At 57.6% G+C, this 23608-nt stretch overlaps 1 protein-coding gene across 7 annotated transcripts in view; it reads right to left on the bottom strand.

The window, feature by feature from the left end:
- Positions 1 to 1026: 1026 nt before the first annotated feature.
- DNAJB6 (DnaJ heat shock protein family (Hsp40) member B6) overlaps positions 1027 to 23608 on the bottom strand; it is a 58105-nt gene continuing 35523 nt past the window's right edge. For 5 of the 7 annotated variants that reach the window (XM_082472669.1, XM_082472665.1, XM_082472667.1 and 2 more), the window contains 4 exons: positions 22920 to 23061; positions 22374 to 22444; positions 6444 to 6659; positions 1027 to 2248 (listed from right to left, as the gene is read on the bottom strand). In XM_082472669.1, the coding sequence (XP_082328795.1) occupies positions 2166 to 2248; positions 6444 to 6659; positions 22374 to 22444; positions 22920 to 23061 (512 nt within the window). In that variant the 3' untranslated portion in view covers positions 1027 to 2165. The remainder of the gene's footprint in view (positions 2249 to 6443; positions 6660 to 22373; positions 22445 to 22919; positions 23062 to 23608) is intronic. The other 2 variants (XM_082472670.1, XM_082472671.1) reach the window with 2 other exon arrangements.

Below are 23608 nucleotides of genomic sequence, written 5' to 3'. Positions count from 1 at the left end.
TGCGTGAGCACAGACGTGCCCTGGGTCCCGAGCCGGTGAACCCTAGGTCTCCCTACTGCCAAACGACCTTCAAAGTAAAACCTCGTTTTGGCAAAAGTGAAAGAACAAAAAAATCAGGCGTGATTATTAATGTTATATGGCCCACTTTTTGAAGGCTCCAAACAAGAGTTTGGAAGAGTTTCCCTGTGGATGTTTCCACAGCATTTTCCCGGTTCAATGCTGCCCCATCAGACTGGGGACGGGACACGGCATGTCCTACGAAAGTGTATGCATTTCAAACTGAACGTTTCTTACGTGAGCTTTGCAGCCCTTAACCCTCCTAACACAGGGGAAGAGGTGGCTCCAGCCCCACAAGCTCTGTGCCCACCCCTGGGCTGGTTTGGTTCCGCCCCCTCTCCCCTCCCCTCCGAAGCGGGACCCACCTGTGGGCCTGCCCTCCAGGGGCCTCCCCTCTTCACTCAGGAGCGGCCTGCAGGGCAGGGCTGTGTGAAGACGGACGTGGGGTCCCCAGCAGCTTGATGACCGCCGGGGCTCTGCCCCATGGCATGGACACCGTGTCCTATCCTGGGTGACCGGCCTTGAGGACCTGAAACCTTCCTCGCGTCGGGCCGGCCCTCCCCCTGCGTCCCCACAGCGGGGAGGCTCTGGGCTGTGAGGGCTGAGAAGAACCAAGTCAGGGCGTCGCGCGTGGTGGTCGCCCCTCGGAGAGGCTCCAACTCCTCCGAGTGACCCTCCTTTCACGGCCCCGGGACGTGGCCGCTGTCCTCGGCCAAGACAGAGTCTGGAGGCATGCCCAGCTCACCTCCGTGCTTCCCGTGGTGTCAGCAAGGCCGCTGGTTTCACACGTCGTACATTCAGGGGCAACGTCGTCTTTAAAACAACATTCCCACTCTACAGTGATGCATCTCAGAATCTAGACTCTTGCCCCCAAAATACCACTTGATCTCTCATAACTGAAATGACAGAGAAGAACTGCTTTTCTTTTTAATTACTAATAACTGATGTTTATAAATGATGGCAAGTGAGTGTTAGTCAATAACGCTTACAGTTTATTTACGTGGGTAACACTTAAAATCCGTTACGCTTTCATGGTTACATTGTCCACACTAAGCATCAAACACCAGTCCACTCTTCACCCAAGAGTCCACACCACCTTCCACTACAACCAGGTACACGGAGCAAACTGCACAGTCACCTGAGAACCACACGCGTCACACTTGCTCCCGGCGCCCAAGCCCGCGGCTCGGCCATGAAAGCTGTGCCCCCAGTGCCCGGACTCCCAACGCCGCTGGGTGAAAGCTGCTGGCGTTTGAAAATGCCATCCAAGCTTTTCACGATGCCCTCGGTGCCCGGGGGCAAAGGGCAAGGGGACTCAGGCGGGTGCAGGAGTGAGAGGAGGGCGGGGAGGGGGTTAGGGGCCTCGGTCCTGCGGAGGAGTCGCTGCCGGAAGCTGGGAGACCCCGGCCCAAGGGAAGCGATTCTTCTGAAGGAGCCGGTGCTGGAGCCCGCACCCGGCTCAGCGCCTGTGCTCAGTACCTCACGAGCTGCATGTGGGAGGGGCTCGTCTGCTTCCCCCCAGCTGAGCCTAACCTAAGAGCCAGCGGTGCTACTACTGAACAGAATTTTGTAGACTCCTGTGTCCCTGCCAAAACAACTACAGATCCAAGGAAAGACGGGCTATTCGAGAAGATTAGAATTAAAACCATAAACGTGAAGGGGCTCCACACCTCGAGCGGCCAGGTCACCGTGAAGGTCTGGCTCCCCGAAACTGAAGAGAAGGTCACCCGGGGCCAGGAGTCACCTTTACGTCGCCCTGTGCTTAACTTGAGTCTAGATTCACACACTCAGCGGAGGAGCGAAGGTCGTGTCGCGAGCATGCACGCGCCGTCGGGAGCGCCACACGGCCAAAGCTGCAAGCATCTCCGCAGGTGTGCGCCAGGGAAGCAGGGTGGCCTCAGCCGCCGGGGGGATGCGCGGGCGCAGAGCTGGAGAAGCAGGGACGGGCCCGCGGCTCCGTGCTCCCACCCGCCGGGCCCTGACCGGTGTGCCCCCAGCGTCCCCAGCGCCGAGCAGGTGTGGCCTCGGGGCGGCGGAGACGCAGGTGCGGCCCCCGGCACGTGTGTGCAGCCCCTCGGCTGGCCGCCCGCCGCTCCACTGCGGCCCGTCTACGGGCGGCCCTTGGTCGACTTCTTCTTCTTCGACTCCTCTCTCTGCTTCTGCTTCTTCCTCTTGCCACCTTCTTTGAATCCTAAGGAAACAGGCGTGTGAAACACTGCAGAGGAGCAGCTGCGGCCCCACCAGGAGGCAGACGTGTCTCTAGGTATCCCCCCGGTTAAAACAAACAAACCTCGCGATACAGTTACATGTCCTCACTCCTATCTGCTCCACAACTAAGGCTCAACAAAAACATGGACAGGCTTAAAACTTGGCGATGGAAACCACTAACATGATCCAACCAGCATCCCAGCCCCGCGGAGGCTGCGGGCTCGCCCTCCGCCCACCAAGCCAGCCTCGCGGGCCTGCCCATCATCTGTCCCCACGACCCAGCCCCAGGTCACCCGGAGACAAGGCAGGGCAGGCTCCGCCTCGGGGGATGGGCCTCCCCGGGGGCCCCTCTGCAGGGAGAAGCCCAGCTGTTACAGCGTCCGGGGCTCAACCAATGCCCCACTCCAACCTTTTCCCCTGTGTCGTGTGCTTGCCCGAAGCCGGGGGAGAAAGAGGCGGGTGTGACCCGCTCACCCTCCTGAGATTTTGTCCGAAGAGCCAGAAGAGCTCCGGGTTATTTCTGCGAAAACAGCTCAGGACCTTGTGTTGCATTAGTGCACACAGACGTGGGCGGAGGAGCGGGACGCTGAATTTGTAACAGAAGATCGTTTTGAACGGTCAGCCTAGAACCAGGCCAGGATCACTGCAGGCCTGTGACCTAATGCGCGTGGGCCCCTAAGCCTGCTGAAAAGAGCACATAAAAGCATCCTCGAGATTTTAAATTAGGAGGCAGGTGCCATTTTAGAACACAATCTCCTCTCCAGACGGAACCCAGACCCAGTCTGTTCACGACACACATGTGTCCACACAGAACCACCCCTGGGTGGGCCGGGCCCGGGGGTCAGTTAGATGGGCGCCGACAGCCAACCGGGACCTGATCACGATGCCCACTGCGGGGCAAGGGGGGAAGCTGAGGACACACACGTGCCTCCAACAGGACGAGGCTGCCGGGGCCTCCCAGCCTCACCACCGACTCAAACGCCCCTGGAATCCGCTCGCAGAGGGTGGAGGCTGCCGCGGTCCCCAGGGCTCTGCGGCCTGTGTCCTGCCTGCTCTCCCATCAGCACAGCCGTCCGGGTCAGGTGCTGTACGGAAGTGGCCCTGACACGGGGGCCGTGGCAGGGGCCCTGGGGGTCCTCACGCCCAGCATCCTCCTGCCTGACCCGGCTACCTACACAATAAGCCAAAAGGAAGGAAGAGAAACACCTGCTAACCCACCGCCAGCGCACAGCAGCCCCGCCCCTGTGACCACGCTGCTCTGGCCAGAAGTCACTCCTCTCAGCTGTGCCTTTCACATTCGACCACGACGACAGACCGAGGGGGCCACGGGGGCGCCGGGACCCTCTCCTGCCTCATACTCAGGCCCCGGCCCCGTCTCCACTCATGAATTCCCTAAGCCAGAGGGGCCCCCGGGCACACACCGGGCAGAGCTGGGAAGTTAAAGGATCAACGTTATCCTTTCATTCGTGAATTTCTTCTTCACATTGAATACTTTTAATTTTCCTTTTTAACAGTTACACATTCTCGATAGACCCCCAGCGTGTGTGGAATCCATAAACGAAAAACACTAATCCTTTATCCACATCTCGCCGTCTAATTTACGGGCTCCGAGAGGCGTGCGATGCGTCCTCTGAAATAACGCCGGGGCGGTCACCCCGTCTCACAGCAGGTTAACAACACAGTGAATGCCGGCAAGAAGGCACCGTCGGGCTGAACACACAACTCCCCCCGCAGACGGGCCAAGGCTCCCCCAGCCGCACCCTGACCCTGAACCACACGGGCCGCACCGTCAACACGGGAGATCCTCCCAGGAGCAATCAAGCCCATGTTCTGAGGCCTGAGCGCATCGCAAGCGAGGGCTCGTTTTTAGCCTAAAATCATCAGAACCCGCCAGGCCACTGCCCACCCCGCCAGCCCCGGGGGCACCTAGCCCGCCAATTGCTCAAACGGCTGAAGCACCAAGTGGGGACACCGGACACTTTGTAGGGAACCAAGCCCTTCATCACATGCTTCTAAGAAAGCTGCCCGCGATGTGAAAGCCTGGCAGGAAGTCACCGCGGGAGCCTCCAGACCACGCGGAGCGCGCCCGCTGGAGGGGCAGGCGTGGCGGGGCAGGACGGGGGCAGCAGGAGCGGCCCGGCGGGTGCCCATCACTCTGCTCCCTGGAGGCCCTGACCCACTGGGCACCTAGCTTTGCCCTGTTACCCCAGCGGCCTTTTCCGCTCTCCCAGTTTTGGAGTCTTCCTCCGGAGCAGCTCCGTCATCTCTCGATAAGAAGTCAAACGAGCTCACTATAGTCATGTAAAAAGCATATCTTTAATTCTTTGGTGATTCATTCTGACACTCTTTTGAAGGCCTCGTAGCTTGATTTGAAAGAAGGAAACAAACCACAAAAAAAAAAAGTGTGCTCCGCAGCGCCCAGCACCTGCCAGGCCGAGCCCTGGCCGCCCGACATCGCTGTGGAGCACGGGCAGGAAGAAGTATTTGGCAAAAAGCACAAGGCCATTGCTCGCCCTCGTGTGTAAGCATGTGCGGAGTTCATAAGTCAACAGTTTCCCCACCTGGAAACAACACCTGGGAGGGCCCAGATGGTTAAAACTGACAAAGCACAAGATTTCACAAAGAAGAATTACCTTCTGATGATTCCCCAGCAGTGGCTACTCTCCTTCCGTCCACAGCCCTGGTCTCTGGTGCTCAGAAGCACCATGGGCCTCGCTGTGACCCAAGGCCCACTTCCTGTTCAGGAAGCCAGCTACATGCCTAAACAAGGCTCCTCCAGGCAGGCCTGAGCCCGCACGCCTCACTCTTGGGAACTGGGGTATGCCCACCCAGTTTAGACACCCAGGTTTATGGTCACCTTCCAACCAAAGGGACAGCCCGTAAGGTCCCTGTTCAAATGGTATTTGTTCAGGGAAACTGAATCTACAGCCCTGCCCCTCGCCAAGTCCAGCCAACGAGCGGTCAGGACCAGGAGGTGACGATAAATCTGGGGAAAACATCCACACGCCCATTCAAGGCAGAACAAGTTTCTTCTGAATTCGCACAGCCCTTCCACTTTCAATCACCTCTATTTTTCTTTCAATTACCCAGGAAGAGGCTAACGCTCCCAGATGGCCCATGTGCCTTGGGTGGCACTGCTCCCTGGCAGCCGGTGGCCAGGTCCGCGCAGTCCCGCGGGGCTCTGCACCCTGGCTCAGAGCCCAGGACACCCGCCTTCCGGTGGGTGGATGGGACAAATCCCCTGTCCTCTTCAAGACCCAAGCACACACCCTGCTCCACATGAAAAGGGCCAGAAGGGGACTGAAGGGACAGAGCTCCCAATAGAAAGTTCTGGGAGAAGGAAGGGATAGACCTCATCCTTTCAGTTCCCTGCGCAGACGATGCTTTCTTGCCCTAGGTTCACAGAAGTAACCTCACGACGTACACCGAGACATCACCCTGAAACAAGGGACCAAGGACCCATCTCTTCCTTCACATAACCTGCTGTGGTCAACCTGGCGACTTCCAGTGCTGAGAACCAAGACGGGCACAAACGCTTCAAACCGATGAGTAATTCAAACTAGATTTACATCGGTCTTTAGGCTCAGCCAGGGTCAGCCTGCATGCACAGCCATGCCGTCAGAAGTAATCCAGAACTTTCTACAGGGAACACACTTCAAAGACCCATCTGGGTTCTCTAAGAAATTACAGGTCAAGAAGCTGGAAGAGGGCAGAGCGGGGTCTGGAGAAAGGGGGTCACGAAGCCTCAGTGCATCCAGAGGTGGGACACCTCCCCTGGGGTAAGGGTGGGTCAGCACCCATCCACCTGACCACAGGACCCCTGGGGGCGGGTGTCAGGTTCTGCCTGTAACTCAACAGCAAGGCAGGGAGGCATGGCTGAAGCCGCAGGGCCCCCAGGAGAGGCTGGGCGGGCACCCGCTCTGCAGGACCAGACCCCCAGCATGAAGTTGAAAGTCACACAAAGGGTCTCAGCTGCTGCTCAAAACAACACATGGCATGCCGTGGTGGGAGACCGGCACCCCGCTTTAGTGTGGGCTCCACGCGGCCTCCCCCCACCCGCCCGCCTGTCCGTCAGGCCAGGACGCAGCAACACAGGTGCCATCTCGGTCCTCGGGGGCCCCGGGAAGGCCGGGAGGCAGCCCCGTGGGGAGGCTCTGCGGCGGACCCCCCGTGCACACCTGCGGGGAACGCGGCCGGGGGCTCCCAGCTGCTGCCGGCCCGGTGCCGGCCTGGCTCGTCCTCGTCCTCACCCGGGGGGTGGGGCGCGTGTTTGGGCACAGAGGCTGGCCGGTGGGACTTCAGAGGGCGGGCACTGGTGCTGGCGGGCTGGGCGGGCAGCGCGTGCTGGCCTCGTCGCCGGCACTCCTCCGCGAAGGCGTCCTCGTCGGCCACACCTGAAAGCACAGGACGGAGACGGGCGTGAGCCGTGCGGCGCGAGGTCCTGGGGCGGGAGGAGGAGGCCCTCATCTCGCGCCGGGCCGGCTCGAGCAGGGCCTCAACCGGATCTTCCGAGAGAGAACAGAGGAAACCAAAGTAGCCCCCAGGGGAGCGGCAGCGCATCCTGAAAGCACACCCGACCTTCAAGAGAGAGGGCGGGGCGCCCGTGACAAATTCACCCTCAGAATCGGCACAAGGGTGTCACCCCGGAGGAGTGGGCTCTGGGCCAGCCATCGGTCTCTCTCTCAGGCAGCTGCAATGCCAGGACCTGCACAGACCTGCGGTGATGGAGGCGGCGGCCACCCGGCTTCCTGCCCGCTCGTGCCAGAGGGCGGCTCCGAGCTCTGGGCCGGGGACCCGCACGCACGGTCACCTGTCACCGGACGCACAGCCAAGAACATTTCTCCTTGCTCTCCAGGTTGTGTTTCTCTTGGTGTTTTCAAAAACGTAAGTTTTGCACATTAGGTGGATACTAGCAATAAAATTAAGAAACGAATGATAATAATCACCGAATAACTTCAAATTTCATTCTCGGGGGGGTTTCTGATCAGCAGTCACGCGGGGGGTCGGCGGGGCCTAAGGGAAAGGCTGTCAGAAACCCAGTAACAACGCAGGACACAACCCGTCCGACGGGAGCAGTGACACCAGGCGGTAGCCTTCCTGTGCCTCAACAACCCTGCTCCCTGGACGGTGGGTGGGCCCGGCACCCAAACCGCGACGTCCAGGGCGCACACCGCTGAGCCCCAAGCAGGCGACAGCCAGTGTGACCCGACACGCTCGCCCACTGGAGCTCTTCCCCAGGCAGACCCTCCCGCCATCGCTGCCGGCCCCGCCCACCCCGCCAACGCGGAGGACGACGGGCCTGCAGAGATGCTTCCTGTAACGAGGACCTGCTCTCTCAGGGGGGTGCGCGATTACAATCCTTTCCGCACCACTTACACGTCCCGGAGCGCCAGGTTCAGTGCTGGAAACAGGCGTGGGGCCTCCCCTCCATGTCCTCCAGACGCCTGAGCTCAAGTACTGGCCCCAACACGCGCTCACCGCCTCCGCTCACCGCCCCCGCGCTCACCGCCCCCCCCCGCTCACCGCCCCCCGCGCTCACCGCACCCCGCTCACCGCCCCCGCGCTCACAGCCCCCGCGCTCACAGCACCCGCGCTCACAGCACCCGCTTACCGCCCCCGAGCTCACCGCCCCCCCCGCTCACCGCCCCCCGCGCTCACCGCACCCCGCTCACCGCCCCCCCGCGCTCACCGCACCCCGCTCACCGCCCCCGAGCTCACCGCACCGAGCTCACCGCACCCCGCTCACCGCACCCCGCTCACCGCCCCCGCGCTCACAGCCCCCGCGCTCACAGCCCCCGCGCTCACTGCCCCCCGCGCTCACAGCACCTGCTTACCGCCCCCGCGCTCACCGCCCCCGCGCTCACCGCCCCCCGCTCACCGCCCCCCGCGCTCACCGCACCCGCGCTCACCGCACCCCGCTCACCGCCCCCCGCGCTCACCGCACCCGCGCTCACCGCACCCCGCTCACCGCCCCCCGCGCTCACCGCCCCTCGAGCTCACCGCACCCCGCTCACCGCACCCGCGCTCACCGCCCCCCGCGCTCACCGCCCCTCGAGCTCACCGCCCGGAGCTCACCGCACCCCGCTCACCGCACCCCGCTCACCGCCCCCTCGCTCACCGCCCCCCGCGCTCACCGCCCCTCGAGCTCACCGCCCCCCGCTCACCGCCCGGAGCTCACCGCCCGGAGCTCACCGCCCCCGAGCTCACCGCCCCCCCCCCCCCCCGCTCACCGCCCCCGCTCACCGCCCCCCCGCACTCACCGCCCGGAGCTCACCGCACCCCGCTGACCGCCCCCGAGCTCACCGAACCCACGCCGCACCGCGCTCACGGCGCCCCCGCTCCGCAGAGGATATCTCCTCTGACACCGCAAAGAAGTATGGTGACCTCGGGCGGCCTAGCACCCGGGCGTGCATTTTAAGGCTCTCCACGCCCTGCAGGGCCTCTGACATTCCCAGCACGGGCTCGGCAGGGCGCCCTGGGCTCATGGTCTCTCCCAACAGCACATCCCCTCCCTCCAAGAGACATGCGCGAGCCGCTTGTGCCGCCAGCTAACCAAGCGCTCGGAGAGAGCACCTAGCGGTCGGCGCACGTGGCCTTGACCACCGTCACACCAGATGCCACTCCTAGCAGTCCCCTGAGGACCTATGGCCACCGTCACGGAGGCTTCTCAGAGTCAAACGGACCGCCGAGCTGAGGAAGCGGGCCCTGGGCGCAGCCGTCACATCTGCTCCCCGTCCCCCGAGCAGGGGCGCCCCTGTGCCCGCTGAGGGGGGTCGTCAGGCACCGACTGGCACCGACGCAGGCTTCACGCGAGAGCAGGGCGCTCCCAGAACACGCCTGTCCGGAAGAGGAACGTGCGCGAGCGAGGGTCCCGGGGCAGGGCCAGGGCTGGGAGCACTCAGGGCCACTCCACCCCCGGGGGCTCTGCGGGGTCGAGACGCAGGTATGACTCCCAAATCCACGGAGCCCTCCCAGGGGAGGGGGCCCCACGGGGCCGCGGCTAATAAAACACCACCACGGCGACTTGACCTCAGAATCCTCACTGGACACGGCAGGCGGGGGAGCGTGGGCAGCCCCAGCATGGCCGCAGGGTCGTGCAGGCTCGCGGCCCCTGCGCTCGGGGAGCTCGGCACCCAGCAGCCCAGGCACAGGCTCGGCTCGTCTCCACCTGGGGAGGCGGCGGCGGCCTGGGTGGGCCTCTGGGGTGAGCAGCCGGCCCCTCCCCGGCTCCAGACGCAACCGCGCCCAGCAGCTTTGATGTGACCTTAAGGATGGCACGTCGCCCACAGGTGTAGCCTGAGCATCCCAAGTGCTGGACCACACACAGCAGCGTGTCCGCTGAGTGCCCGCGTGACCGCGACGGGCCTGGACGTGGGCGGGGGCGCGTCCCAGGAGGTCCGGGCACCCCGGGGGCCGGCCGCCGCTGTGTTACTCACCTCAGGTCAGCTCAAACCCACTGGGTCTCTGTCGGCCGCACAGAAGAGGCGGTGCTCCCCCTGCCCCATTCCACTCAGGGAAGCCCCACCTGCAGGACCGCACGGCCATGGGCACAGACGACACTTACCTGCCAGGCCGGCCGCGGGAGGCCCGGTGAACGGACAGCGCTGGCTGTGTCCCGCGCACGGCACGGTCGGCTGCTCTGCTCCCTGACAGTCTTCAGTGGCGCCAGCGCACAGGCCGGGAGGCTCCTGTAGGACCCGCATCCGCCCGGCGTGCCCCCTCAGCCATGCTGTCACCCCGGGCCCCGGCCGCACACACCAGCCCGTCCCCAGGCCCCGGCCACCCCAGCCCTCAGGGCCGCTGGGCACGCTCTGCGTCTGCCGTCTGGTTAGAGGATGTAACGGTCACTAAGACGTTACTCCTGGCGTTCCGGAACAAATCCCAGCACACCACGCAGAATGCACTCCAGGCCTTCAGGGTCTGGTGACCTCCCCGAACACGGGGACCCGCTGTGGGCAAAGGTGGGGACACTCTTGGGTGCTGGGGACCCCCTCCCCCGGCAGCCGTGCTTCTGCCTTGTCCCCTCCCGCCCCGGGCACGGCCGGCTCTGGCGAGGGGCTCACGCTGACCTGGTTGGCCCCCTGCACCCTCCTCCCGGGCTAATCCTGGCACCCTCCCACTTCTGGCCTTGCTTCTGTGAAGCGCCCTCCTTGCGGGCCCGGCCGCACCGTCTCTGGACCAGGCACTGTCCAGGGGTGGACGCAGGGGCCACAGCTGAGAGCTGGACACTCGGGCTTGGGCTCCGAGGCGAGCCCTTCAGAAGCTGCGACGGACACGCAGCTGGCGCCACTGTCCCACGAGCTGGCCCTGATAGACACCGTCACCTCTGTGCCCCCAGGCCCCCCCTCCAACATCATGAGCCCCGGAGGCCCTGGGGTCTGGAGCACGATGATCAAGCCACAGACCCCACAAGGTTCCCCATAAAGCTCTTCCATGTCTCAAGTACCAGGAAAAGGATTTGGGGAAAAGAAAGAAAAGTGGATGTTGAGAAGCTTATCTGAATATTTCCGCGGGACACTTTCTGGAAGGAATCCCTCGACGTGTTCATTCAAGCGCTCATTTTGAACCCACTGCACCACACGCAGAATAACAGCAGGCACTGACAGACTGACAGAAAAGGAGGCCACCACACCCAGAAGTGCAACCAGCTGTGGGTGACACAGGACCCCCTTGTCTGAGAAGACGACCCGCTGCTGCTGCCGGTCTGAATAAGGACCATCAGCACAGTCAACTCCTGCCACTTCAAGCGTTCAGGACAGTGCCTCCTCTGCAGGGGCCTGGCCTCACTGCACACAGTGGGGGAGTGAGCGGACCCGTGCTGCTCGCCGTGTCCCACGGCTCCTGAGCGCCAGAGGCGAGAAGCCGAGGGGCACGGGAGGCTCGGTAGACGTGCGGCGTGCGAAGGAGAGCGGGCAGCCCCGGAGGGCAGGGCAGGAGGCTGTCCTGCCCCGACGCCAGCCCCCCGTTTCCCCGGGCACAGCTGACGTCTCAGAACCGACACAGGCCTCTATCGGGTCTCCCCGCGCCGCAGCCCGGCTCGCCCCAGGAGCTGACCTAACTGCTCCAGGACGCAGATGGCAGAGGTCTGTAAACGGCCCCCAGTGACTGTCGTGTGCACCCCGAAGCCAGGCCCCGGAGACGCCCCTCGGGCCTGTTCAAGGGCAGGTTTGTCCAGGGCAGAGGCGGCTCTGCCTTCAGGGCAGACGGGGCCGCGGGATGCCAGTACCCCGCCCTCCCCTGCCCAGCACCTGGGTGGAGGGGGAGCCCCTCCCCCGGAGGGCAGGCGTCTCAAGGGGACGTGAGAGGCCCCGGGAAAAGCAGCACCAGGAGCTCCCGAGACAGACGCAGGAAGAGCTGACGCCTGGGCGAGGGCTCCACAGAGGTCTTGCTGGCGGCCTCGCCTGCACCCGCTCTGACAGCTCCAGTGCGTCCCAGTCTGTTCCAGGGCTTCCCCACCGTGCCGCCTGGGGCTCCTCGTTCTCACAGCGTCCCTCACGCCCCAGGTCCTCCCACAAGACCCACCCCAGCTCCAAGGGCTGCGTCCGTCCCGTGTCGGGGGGCCCAGGGGGCTGGACCACGTGACCCGCGACAAGGGCCCACCAGGCCTCTCCCTGAAGGCAGCGCAGAGCCCAGGATCTCCCACCCCTGCAGGTGTGGGCGCGCAGAGGACCCAGCCGGCCTGTGCCACGTTCTGCCCTCAGACCCCCTTCCTCCCCGGACCCCAGCAAGGCACCCTCGGCTGTGGGACATAACCGCTGAAGCAGCGCAGACATCTCGAGCCTCGAGGGCGTGGCGGGGAGGCCGGGCCTGGGGTGAGGGGGTCCTGGACGCGGAGAGGGAAGAGGCGGCCCGTCCTCTGAGGCCCAGCCGCCCTGGCTAAGCATGTGGGGCCCTGATTTCAGACGGCAGGAGGGAGGGACACACGCCACCAGCCCAGCTCCATCCCAGGTTGAGGATGGGCTGTGAGTCCAGCTGCGTGAGGAGACACGGCCGCCCCTAAGCCCCGTCGCCAGAACAACTCCTGAGCCTGTGGTTCCCGACGCGGAGAGGAAGGTTCCCTGATGGTGTCCAGCAGGGTGGGCGCTGCCCGGGAGGCCCACAGAGGCTCTCCTCGGCGAGGCACTCTTCCCTAAAGACAGGACCCCTCCGACACCCAGACGACAGCCCAGCTGCCTCCACCACCCGCCCCAGAAAACGCCTGCAGCCAAAGCTCCTCCGCTTTGAAGAAGGAGCCTTGGGCTCTGCGATGCTCAGTTGCTAAACTCAGCATCGGCCGGCACCCACTTTCAGGGAGGGGCGGGGGGGGCCTTAGCACTCACAGGACCCCTCGTGCCTCCAGACCCCCCAGGCCCCATGTGGATGGTGGGGTGGGCGTCCCAGGGCTGGCTCTCCTCTGAACAAAAACCTTCTCCAAAAAAAGTGCGCTGCCCACCAAGGGTCATGGGACGCCAAGTGCCACCACACGGCAGACGCTTTGAGTCAGTCAGAAGAGGTGACGGCAATGTCCAGCACCTGCTAAGGACAGGAGGACGCTCCCCCCTCGTGAGGAGAGAAGGCCCCCACGCGGGCCCCCGCCCCCGCCCTCACAGACCCACGTGGGGCCTCTCGGGACAAGCTCAACTTCCAGGAGTTAACACCAGGAAGTGATGACCGCCACTCCCATCCCATCCCCCCACTCCCAACATCACGCCTTCTGAAAGCCAACCACATTTTGGGCTTCTTTCTACAGCCTTTTCCAAAATTTCCATACGTTTCTGTTAACTGCTGAAACATTCCTCTTCTACGGAAACTCACTAATTGTTTCAGCAATTTACTATATAAAGGCAAAACACATTACTTGAAGAAAAATAAGTAAGTCACATCCACTCTTACACCCCAAACAGAATTTACTGTTTCGGCATAATTTCCGCTAACCTCTTCCTCTGCAGAAACTAGCTATTAACGCACATGAATTCACTAAAGTTTACGTGGGATACAATTCAAACATCCTTTTCATTTGGGAAACAGAAAACATCCTGCCTTCTAGCACCAAGTTAGATACAATTTCAAAACAAACCACAACCTGCCAGTGCCCCTGTGCCCAAGCTCACTGAAGTCACCGAGGAACTATGAGGGGAATGTCCCAGCCGCCGTCCCATGTGCACAATCACCAACCCAAATGCTCCACTTCTTCCCCCAAATGGAGTCCGAATACGCAGTAGGAATCTGGCTGATAACATGCAAATGAAAGCCAACTTCCTTATATAAAAACAGAATCACTTGTTTCCAAATACGTACAATCCAAAAGGCCTCGGTTGTGGCTGCTGTTTTCTTTCTCTGAGGGGTCGGGGCAGGGGTTAATCCCATACTTCTTCCTATCATGCATACCACGGACACAAATGTAGATGACTCAGACATCCAAAAATGCATCACTGGCCCAAGAGAGGATTCAAATATTCAGGGCCTGATAAGTGCCTGGCACATGTGATGCTGCCTCGCTCTCAGGGACTCAGTGCTGGACACACGCAAACAGAAAAGCATGACAGGACGAGGCCCACGCAGATCAACGGCCGGAGGACGCAGAGACAAAAGCAGGGGCAGAGGCGAGGAAGAGCAGGCGCGCCGTTCCCAGGATGGGGAGGAAAGCAAGGCACGCAAGCACGCGGGGAAAGCTCGGGAGGCGGCACCGACCACGACGTGACTTGAGTGCGGCAGGGCAGGCGTCAAGGATGGGACACAGCAGGCAGGAAGAGCGGCACACGGCCAAGTCTAAAGCACCTCGCAGGCGACTCTAAGCAGGGAGCGACTTAATTTTCGCTGCCAGATTGAGGGCAGCCGACACGGTGACGATGCATGAGACTGACCATCAGGTGGACCGAGAAGGCGGTCACGTGAAGGGGGACCGAGTCAGGAGGGGCCCAGGCTCTGGCAGGAGATGGGCGGTGGTGCTGGCTGCAGCCATGCGGACACGGGAGGAACACGGACCGAGGGTAAAGGTCAAGGAGACAACAGCAGGAACTCTCCTGTCCGAGCCCCTCTGAACTTAAATCCTGCACAGAATCCACACCAAGGGTCAAAAGCTCCTGTGAAGGGCCGGTGGGCTTGACCTCCCCACCAGCACCACAGCTCAGAGCGTCCTTCGTGTTACCACCACAGAGGGCAGAGCCCCTTAACCTGCCCTGAGGCGCCCGCCAGCCCCGCAAGCACAAGCCTCTCCCGGTGGGTTAAGGCATCGCTCGTTTGTCTGCAGAGACAGCTGCGGGGCAGGGCAGCTCAGCAACCTGCTTCTTGGGCGGGGGGGGGCAGTTCCTGACGCACCACAGCACCCCGGGATGGAGGGCATGGCCAGGCTCGGGCGGATGGGGCCCCGCACTCACCTGGAAAGTAGGGGTGTCCAACAGCTCTGGCCAACAGCGCCTGGAGCTCGGATCTCACCACCACACACCCCCGGGGGTTGTACGCTTCGAGAACAATCACAACATGGAAACCCAGGGAGGCAGAGGCACAGCCAGCCACCGTCCCGGCCTCCTGACCCCGGCACGTCACTCTGCTCTCACGTAGGCGGCCTCGGGTCGGGCCCCAGTACCCTGCCCTCAGGAGCCGCAGAGCCCCAGGCCCCACTCCTCCGGCAGAGACCACTGTCTCTGGGGCCACGTGCCCGCTTGGCTGAAAAGGGCCCCAAGAGAAGCAGGGTGAGGGTCAGGATCTACGGAGAGGAAGGAGGGGCGAGGGCTGTGTGCTGTCGCGGGCACTCCTACCACCCGCTCCATAAAGGACAAAGCAACGCTCTGATGCCCTGAGCACCCGCGCGACACAGGCCGGCCCTGAGGGGCGAGCCACCCGGCTTTCCTGCTCAGTCCTCACTCAGGCTGCAGGGACCGGACCGCACGGCTGAAGCACGACTTCCATCAAGATGACCAAAGGGGCTTCCCTGGTGGCACAGTGGTTAAGAATCCGCCTGCCAGTGCAGGGGACACGGGTTCGAGCCCTGGTCCGGGAAGATCCCACATGCCGCAGAGCAACTAAGCCCGTGCACCACAACAACTGAGCCTGCGCTCTAGAGCCCGCAAACCACAACTACTGAGCCCACATGCCACAACTAATGAAGCCCACGCGCCTAGAGCCCGTGCTCCACAACAAGAGAAGCCACCGCAATGAGAAGCCCGCGCACCGCTACAGAGAGTAGCCCCCACTCGCCGCAACTAGAGAAAGCCCGCACGCAGCAACGAAGATCCAACGCAGCCAAAAACAAAAACGAAAAAAAATGACCGAAGGCTGTCGTAATAAACAGTAACTGAAATAAATCATCAAAAAGAATAAACATTCTAATTTTGGTAGGATCTTATATTCACAAAATCTTATTTTCCTAAAGACACAGTTTAATCCACATAAAAATCTCGAGTGAGTCTAGTTTCTTCTCAATATTGACACCCGTTAAAGACTTATTAAAAAACCATATTATGTAGACTAAGCGGCCATGTGCCATGAACTCGCAGTTGTTTCATCAAAGCACTCCACCAGTGGACACCACATGACAGAGTGCAACCCGGGCCGAAAAGAAGACCCAAAGGACAAGAGAACACAAGTCCTGAACAGTCGCGTGTTGAATGAGATTTAGTAGGTATTAACACTGGCAAGAAATCTGGGAGAAAGTTGGGTGTTTTTAACACCTACAAACGTTCCAAGTAAATTAAAGAAGCAAACATACAAGTGAAAGTACATGAAAAAAATATGGAAATTTTTTAGTTGTGGAACATGTAGGACAATTAAAAGGCCACCCCAAAAGCCACACAGTACGTCAAATGAACACATGACAACTGAAAAGGAAAATCACTTTAACAGAGCAAAGGACTCATAAACAATGATGTAACAGGGGCCTGTGAAATTAGGGAACAACCGCAGAAAAACAGGGATACCCGCCATCACCAACCAAGAGGCTCCACCTCATCCAGAAACCAGAAACATGAATTTTAACAACTGTTAACAGACAGCATTAACAAGTACGCTGGTAGGCACATACTCTTGGTGGAAAGTAACTTATGACTACCAGCTTCAAATGCACACATTTCTCCCCCCGACTGTTCAACCTCCTCTAGGCCCCCAACCCAACAGAGCCACTCCTACAAGGACACGCACGCCACCCAGACACCTCAACGATCACAGGAACAAAGGCACGCCGAGGCTCCCGGGCTGCACAGGACTCTCAGGCCAGAGCTGCGACGGGCGCCAGCAGCCCCAAGCCCAGACCACGGGCTGCACGGCCGCCCCAGCCAGGCACACGCGACCACAGCCACTCCAGAGGCAGCGGGAACCCAGACCCCGCCCGGCAGGCGGCCAGCAGCCAGCTCCTGGCCGCCACGGGAACCCTCTGCCACGCTCCTCACACACACGAGCACGGCTCAACTGTGCGCGGACCCCTCAGGCAGCCCACGGAAAGGGCAAGCACAGACGTCACGCGCGGAGAGCACCTCGCCTGCCCGTCCGGCTCGGGATCCCGTGCCATCAGAGCCCTGGCGGCACCTCCAGCACGCCGGTGTGTCAGGTGAGAGCCCTCGGCCTGGGCGTGGGGCCGACAGCAGCAAGCGCAGCCCGGCAGCCCAGCTGGGTGAAGGCTCTGGGTGCCTCCTCACTGACGCTGACTGAGGGGCGGTGGAGGGGAAAACGTTCCCCCAAAGTGGAAAGACGGCAGCAGGAAAGGGTAACTCTTCCCTCGAAGCAAATGCAAACCAGAGGGAGAGGGAGCTGTAAAGCCCAGTGGACGAAGGGGCTCACCCGGACGCTCGGGGGTCTGGCTGCACTGGGCTGGAGGGGCGCAGCCGCGCCCCGGGGGTCGCCCCCATCTTCCCCCTTGTGCAGTCACAGGGGTGTATGTATCATTTCTTTGGTAAACGCAAGATTTTTTTAGGAACTCCAGAAACATTTTTAATTAGGAGGAAATCCCACGTCATCCCATTTTTAAGTATAAACGACTTGAAGAGGGGAAATCGTTTGGCGGTATTTTTTTGGTACAACCAGAAAAGAGTGGTTTCTGAATGGGTCTCAGCTAACACTCCAAAGATGCTGGGTGTGGTCTTTGTACGCTGTAGTACATGGCACAACACACGGCAACCGAATAGAACCCACTCATACAGTTCACGTGTCTTGAGCATCTTAAATGACTTCTCTTCCCCGCTGACTTGTGCCTGATGCTGGCCGTCCCAGTCAGAACTCGGTGTCCTCGGACACCTGTGCTGGTGGTCGTCCGACCAGGCTCCCTAGTGAGTCGGCTAACATATGTATGTATGTAGGTACAGTGCGTATGATACTAAATTGTGCAACAGTGGAACTCGGGGTGTAACAGCTTGTCCACATGTGAAGATACTGGTACTTGATACCCTCTTAAGGAAATGCTACCTCCAGAATTTAAGCTGGAAAGTCACTGGAATTACTGTTTCAAGAAGAATAATATCTACATGACTTTTTAGATTTTTGGTACATACATTAAGAACTGTGTGCAAACTGGAATGTCCTGTGTACTGATCCTCAAAACCACCAATACATCTCAATTATTGAAAAAAAAACTAGAGGAACAAGCCTAATATCAGTCTCTGAAGACTGTGGTCACGCTGTGCCCGCCCACTGCGCCCACCTGGGGTGGAGGGACGGCCACCAGAATGCTGGGACGGCCCCTGGAAGGACCAAAGTCTGACCACTACTTCCAGGAAGGCCTCAAAGAGGCCACCTCTCCCTCCTGGCTTCACCGCCTGCAGTACTCTCACGCACGTCCACACCCTGCCCGCGGGCTCACGCCGCCATCCAGCTGAGTGGAGCTCCGCAAGGGCAGGGAACTCCCCGCATCACACGGTGAGCAAATGTGGTCTTCTCTACGAGACAACGGGAGAAAGAATGCGACACTGCTTCTGCTACAGCATGCCCAGCTCTGGGTCCTACAGCCCTGGGACATGCTCCAGGTAAGAAAGTCCTGTTCTCGTGATGTCCTACCAATGCCTTGAATGCCTTTGGGGACCAGGACAGGACAAGGGAAGGGGTGTGGAGAACAGCACGACGCTGCTGTGCTCTGTGTTCCTTTCAAGAAGCAAATCAACCCTATTGGGATAGAAAAGGACAAGTACTAAGCTGCTCTACTTACTAGACTGTGAAACTTACCACCACCATGGACTATTCAGTGGTCCAAAGAACAAAGAAATGTCATAAACCAAGAAGCACCCCCCAGTCCTCCCAAACCAGACCTGGTGGTTACTCGGTACACTCGGACTGGGAGATACGGTGCTCCCAGGCTCAAAGGGCAGCATTCCAGGGGCAGAGTGGAAATGAGTGCCATGGGATGATTTATACAACAGATACTTAGGGAATGCTTCCAGCACCACAGGCTAGGGAGAAGCAGCAAGAAAATGGGCAAATCCTGCCCTCGTGGGGTCTGTATTCCTATGAAGGTTGGACTGCAGAAGAGGAGTCTTTGTCCCCTGAATGCTGGGGTCAGAGGGAAAAGGAGAAATAGTCATGGCTCTCCTCAAAGTGCAGAACTCACCCGGGTCCAAAACCTCAGTTAGTGCCTTTGTATGTAGTTTGGTAAGAACAACTTACAGAATGCACGAAGCAAGGAGCAAAGATTCACCTAAGCAAAGAACAAGCACCGGGTCTTCTGATGCCCAATTCCACTTCTAACAAACAAGACTCTCTCCAAAGTCCCAGCCAGGTCTAGTCTTTGGAAATCCATGATCACCATGATTTCTAGATTTCTGATTGACAGAGAAACAGCTGTTGTAACCTTCCCTCCTCTGACCTGTTCAAGTAGCAAGATGAAATAACTAATTTAGTCACCAAAAAAAAAAAGAAAAAAAGTTCTTATCCCATTTTAACCACTAGTCATACTCTACTAAATCTCCATCTAATTAACCCAATTCATTAGAATTGCAAGGAATAGCAGATTCAAAGGTGCTGAGACAAAAATCAAAAGTCACCCATGTGACCAGCTCTAAAAGCAGAAGCCTTAGACTAACTTTAAGGATGCAAGAAACGGTGACTGAGGAAGAATCTAATTATTTAAGCAAATGTTTCTAGACTTGCAGCATTAAACCACCCACTCTGAAAGTACCAATCACCTTGAAAATAACTCAAAGGGAGGCAGAATCTCGTACCTCATTAAAAAAACAAAAAAAGGCCACTGGGTCATACAGTTCAACCTCCACTTGACCACACCATATCAAGTGCTCACACTCACTCCACAATTTTGTGCTTGAAAACCTCCTGAAATAGTAATAATTATCCCATTATTGAACTTGCTGATGGCTAACCACAGAGAAGCAACAGCAGAGACAATTAAATGAATTACAAACTACTGCTGGATTCTCTAAAAAAATATTTTCATGTGAGTATGTAGTGCTGAAAGGAGAAAGAAGAGCAGCCCCTGAGGAGGCTGAGGACAGCTAGTGGGTAATCAAGCAGGAGTGGCGAGGCTTCAGTAGACAACAAACAAAGGGAAAACTGACTGGAAAGGTGCTGTCCCACGAATAACGTCCCTGGAGCTTCCCCACATCTGTACTGAAAACTCCAGCAGGCCAGACACACAGGTTACAAGAGTAACTTCAGGTAAGTCTAAAGCTTTCTCTGCAAACTTCTACAATGTGCCCTTTGTGGACCCTCAAAAGAGGAAGAAAGATGAGCTACCGGGGCAGGTGTGACCACTGGTATCATCTGTATCACAAAGAAGCAGTAACCGGGCTGCTAAAAGCAAACCTGGAACCTTTGAAACCTGAACTGAAAAGACAGGAATGAGGCAACCAGCCATCACTGAACTACATCAAAGCAACGGAGGTGCAAACCACAGGGAACAAGAAAACAGAGCGTAAGTGAGAAAAGCACAGCACACTGCTGCCCCCTCAAGACTGTGCTCCGGGGAACTAAACAGAAGACCTCCATCCTGAGCGACTGTTACGATAACCCCCTGAGCATGGAGGAAACGAGCGCACACATGATGCGACAGCCCCGGCGGCGGGCTCACCCAGACAGTGGGCAGCGGCAGTTTGTGGGGAGCTCAGTCTCCCGCTGCAAAGGCATTCAGGGCTACAGGAAGATTTTTTTTTTTTTTTTTAAATCAGAAAGTACAGGGACTAACAAATGACCAAACCTGTAACGTAAATTAAATGCTCTTGTTCCGAGTCACTCCTTCTGTGGGTGATACGACCAGTGCTGGAAACAACACTCACCTCACCGCTCACAGCTGTTTCACAGCACACCGGACTCAAGGCTGCAGGAACGAACCTGACTGCTTCCAAGTACTCAGGGAACAAGCCCCGACGGCAAAAGCTCTCTATCCTATTTCATTAACATTCCTATTCACAGACGTGCAGAATAATGGCACTTCTCACAGGCGGGAACAGCGAACATGTGGCTGCGATGCTCCCCTCAAAAACACGTCACCAGGAGAGGTTCACCGTCCACCTGCGCCCTCAAGTGGAGCGACCTGCTCACGACCGGGGCTGCACTAAACCCGACCGTCCCAGGACATTCAGACGTGTAAAGCCAAGGTTCCAATGAAACGCGTCCTGGGACACTAACAACTGGGGGCCGGATGAGACTTCTCTTCGTTGACCTGGTGTCCCGAGGGGGCCATCGAGCCTGTTCTACCGAACGGTTCGTTCCACCCATCAATGAAAAATATAATCTCCAAGTCAGGGAACTGGCAGCTGTTCCTGTGAGCTTCTCACATAGTAACAGAGAAACCACCTATCCTGACGGCAACAACGAAAGCAGACTTTCTGGTACTAGGGTTTCAGTTTGTGAAAGCAGATTCTGCAATGTGGTTTCCCGGCGTGTGGGGTGCCTACACCTCCTCCTCCGCAGGCTCTGCGAGCTAAGACGGCAGGCACACGGAAGCCCCTTTCCTTGTCTTCCCTGGTCCAGCTGTCTTCCAATACTTACATTCAAGTTTGCAATGTCTTTTTTAACACCTTCTAGCAGTTTCACACTGCTTAGTTCCAAAACAAACTCGAGTGGGGCAGTATAAATACAATCAAACTCTTGTTTCATATTCCTCTGGCTGGAATTCTAGTTATCAATGGTTATCGTGACAGATTATACTGATTGAAAAACAAAAGAAACACCTTTATATTTGCCCACACCTATATCATTCCATGACTTTACTATGCATATTATCTTTAAATGAGCTGGCATCAAACATAACCTAGAAAACAACAACATATTCTGAAGAATGGAAAACTGGACAGCCGTTTCCTCCCTCACCGAAGAAATGTTCAATAAATTGCTAATCATTATTCAACACTGATAGGAAAATTTTCATACACACTCCAAATACACCAAAGAACACACGTAACTGATGTCCAGCATCGGCCTTAGTGACCAGACACAGCAGGAATGGAAAGGACTCTGGGAGCCCAGGCACAAAGTCACACACACACACACAGGAGGCCTCGCCCCACTAAGGAAAGAATGCACCAAACACATTTGCATTTATTTTCTTTTTTTTTTTTAAGCAAATGACAAAGACCCAGTTTACCAGCTTAACTTTTTAAACCTAAGCTTAACACATTACATATTTAAACAATTGTCAAAACTTACTAAGTTGCCAGCATTCATGCACAACTAGAAAACATCCTCAATTTATATTAAACCAGAAATGTATTACCATTAATGCATTAATATCTTTCACTACTAAATACTCAAAAAAATTCAAATTACTTTTGTGGAAGATTCGCCCTGGCGATGTTATTAACTTCACAGCAGGCTGACACTACTTGGCTCATGTTTCAAACACAATGGAAAAGCAGGTCCGTGCTGGTGTTAGTGTACGCAAGAGTCACGGCCACCTTGGATTACGTTTAATAAAAAAGCAAAGTGCATACAGAGATTTACAACAATTTTAAAGACAAAAAAAAAATGGTCCTATCATGTGGTCCCAACAATAAACTCAAAAGTCTATGACAAGTAGGGCTCCAATGAGCTGTGTATAAATACTTTAGATTAAGTACAGTTATACGGAAAGTCGAGTTCGTGTGAAATCTTCAAAAAAATGTTCCTGTCAATCCTCCCACGGCGCGCGCCAGAGGGAACGCTCTGCTGCGCACGTGCGGCGAGCTACTTGTTATCCAAGCGCAGCAGCTGCTCCTTACCATTTATCGTCAAGGACTTCAGCTGGCCGTCTTCTTCGACTTCCACTCTCTCTTGACCATTCTCGATAATCCTGGGGCGGGGGAATAAGAGGCATTTTAACATCTTGTTATCAAATAAGTAAACATATATGTGAATATACATGCATATTTTTACAGGGCTTGCCACAGATAAACGTGCAATTACTAATTTTGTGGCTGAAGCCAACCTGCTGAGGACAGACGTTTCTTAAAATCTGACACTGGACACGGGCACAAGCACTAGCAGTCAGAATGGTCACGGTTTCACTATGAACGGTTTCCATTTTACCATTCCAACACACTATTACCCATGAACATGGCTCTAAATAAAGGTGATGTCTAATATATAACACTGAGCAAAAATTCAGAAGGAAAAGCTCTAAATCGGAGATAAAGATTCTCATGGTACCAGACAGACTTAACATACAACCCCTATGTCACACACTGGAGGGTGTGCAAAGAAAATGTGGCACCAATGAAACACCACACCTACTTATTCGAAATATGAACTAGAGAAGATCACTGTACCTCTTTGTAGTGATTTTTCTGCCATTAACCACTTTAGTAGAAGTTGATATAGATTTGTAGTTGCCCATCCCACCGCCACCAAATGCCGTGGAAGAGAATGAAGTGAGGCCCCCGTGACCTAGTGAACCAAAGGAAGTGAATCCTGTAGGAAAACAGGAAAGAAAGATTAGAGACTAGTACGTCCACTGTTGATTTAATGCACACATTTTCATCAGAGCCACAGGGCAGGAGGAACCCCCCCCCCTTTACAAAGGGTTCTGCTGGGCTTCCCTGCACTTCACCCTACTGAAGGGGAGCAACTTGGTGCCATGCATCTCACAGGAATGGAGCGAATTTCCCGCCACAGATGGGCAAACCCAACTTGCTTCTGACTTGCTCCCTGTAATTGTGACCACAAGAAATAAAAATCTGAATTATTGGGCTTCCCTGGTGGCGCAGCGGTTGAGAATCTGCCTGCCGGTGCAGGGGACACGGGTTCGAGCCCTGGTCTGGGGGGATCCCACATGCCACGGAGCAGCTGGGCCCGTGAGCCACAACTACTGAGCCTGCGCGTCTGGAGCCTGTGCTCCACAACAGGAGAGGCCGCGATAGTGAGAGGCCCGCGCACCGCGATGAAGAGTGGCCCCCGCTTGCCGCAGCTGGAGAGAGCCCTCGCTCAGAAACGAAGACCCAACACAGCCAAAAATAAA

Source organism: Balaenoptera physalus (genome assembly GCF_965194825.1).
Source record: "Balaenoptera physalus genome assembly, chromosome: 8".
Classification (NCBI taxonomy): domain Eukaryota; kingdom Metazoa; phylum Chordata; class Mammalia; order Artiodactyla; family Balaenopteridae; genus Balaenoptera; species Balaenoptera physalus.
Note: the sequence above shows the minus strand (reverse complement) of the source record. Positions and strands in the feature narration are given on the sequence as shown.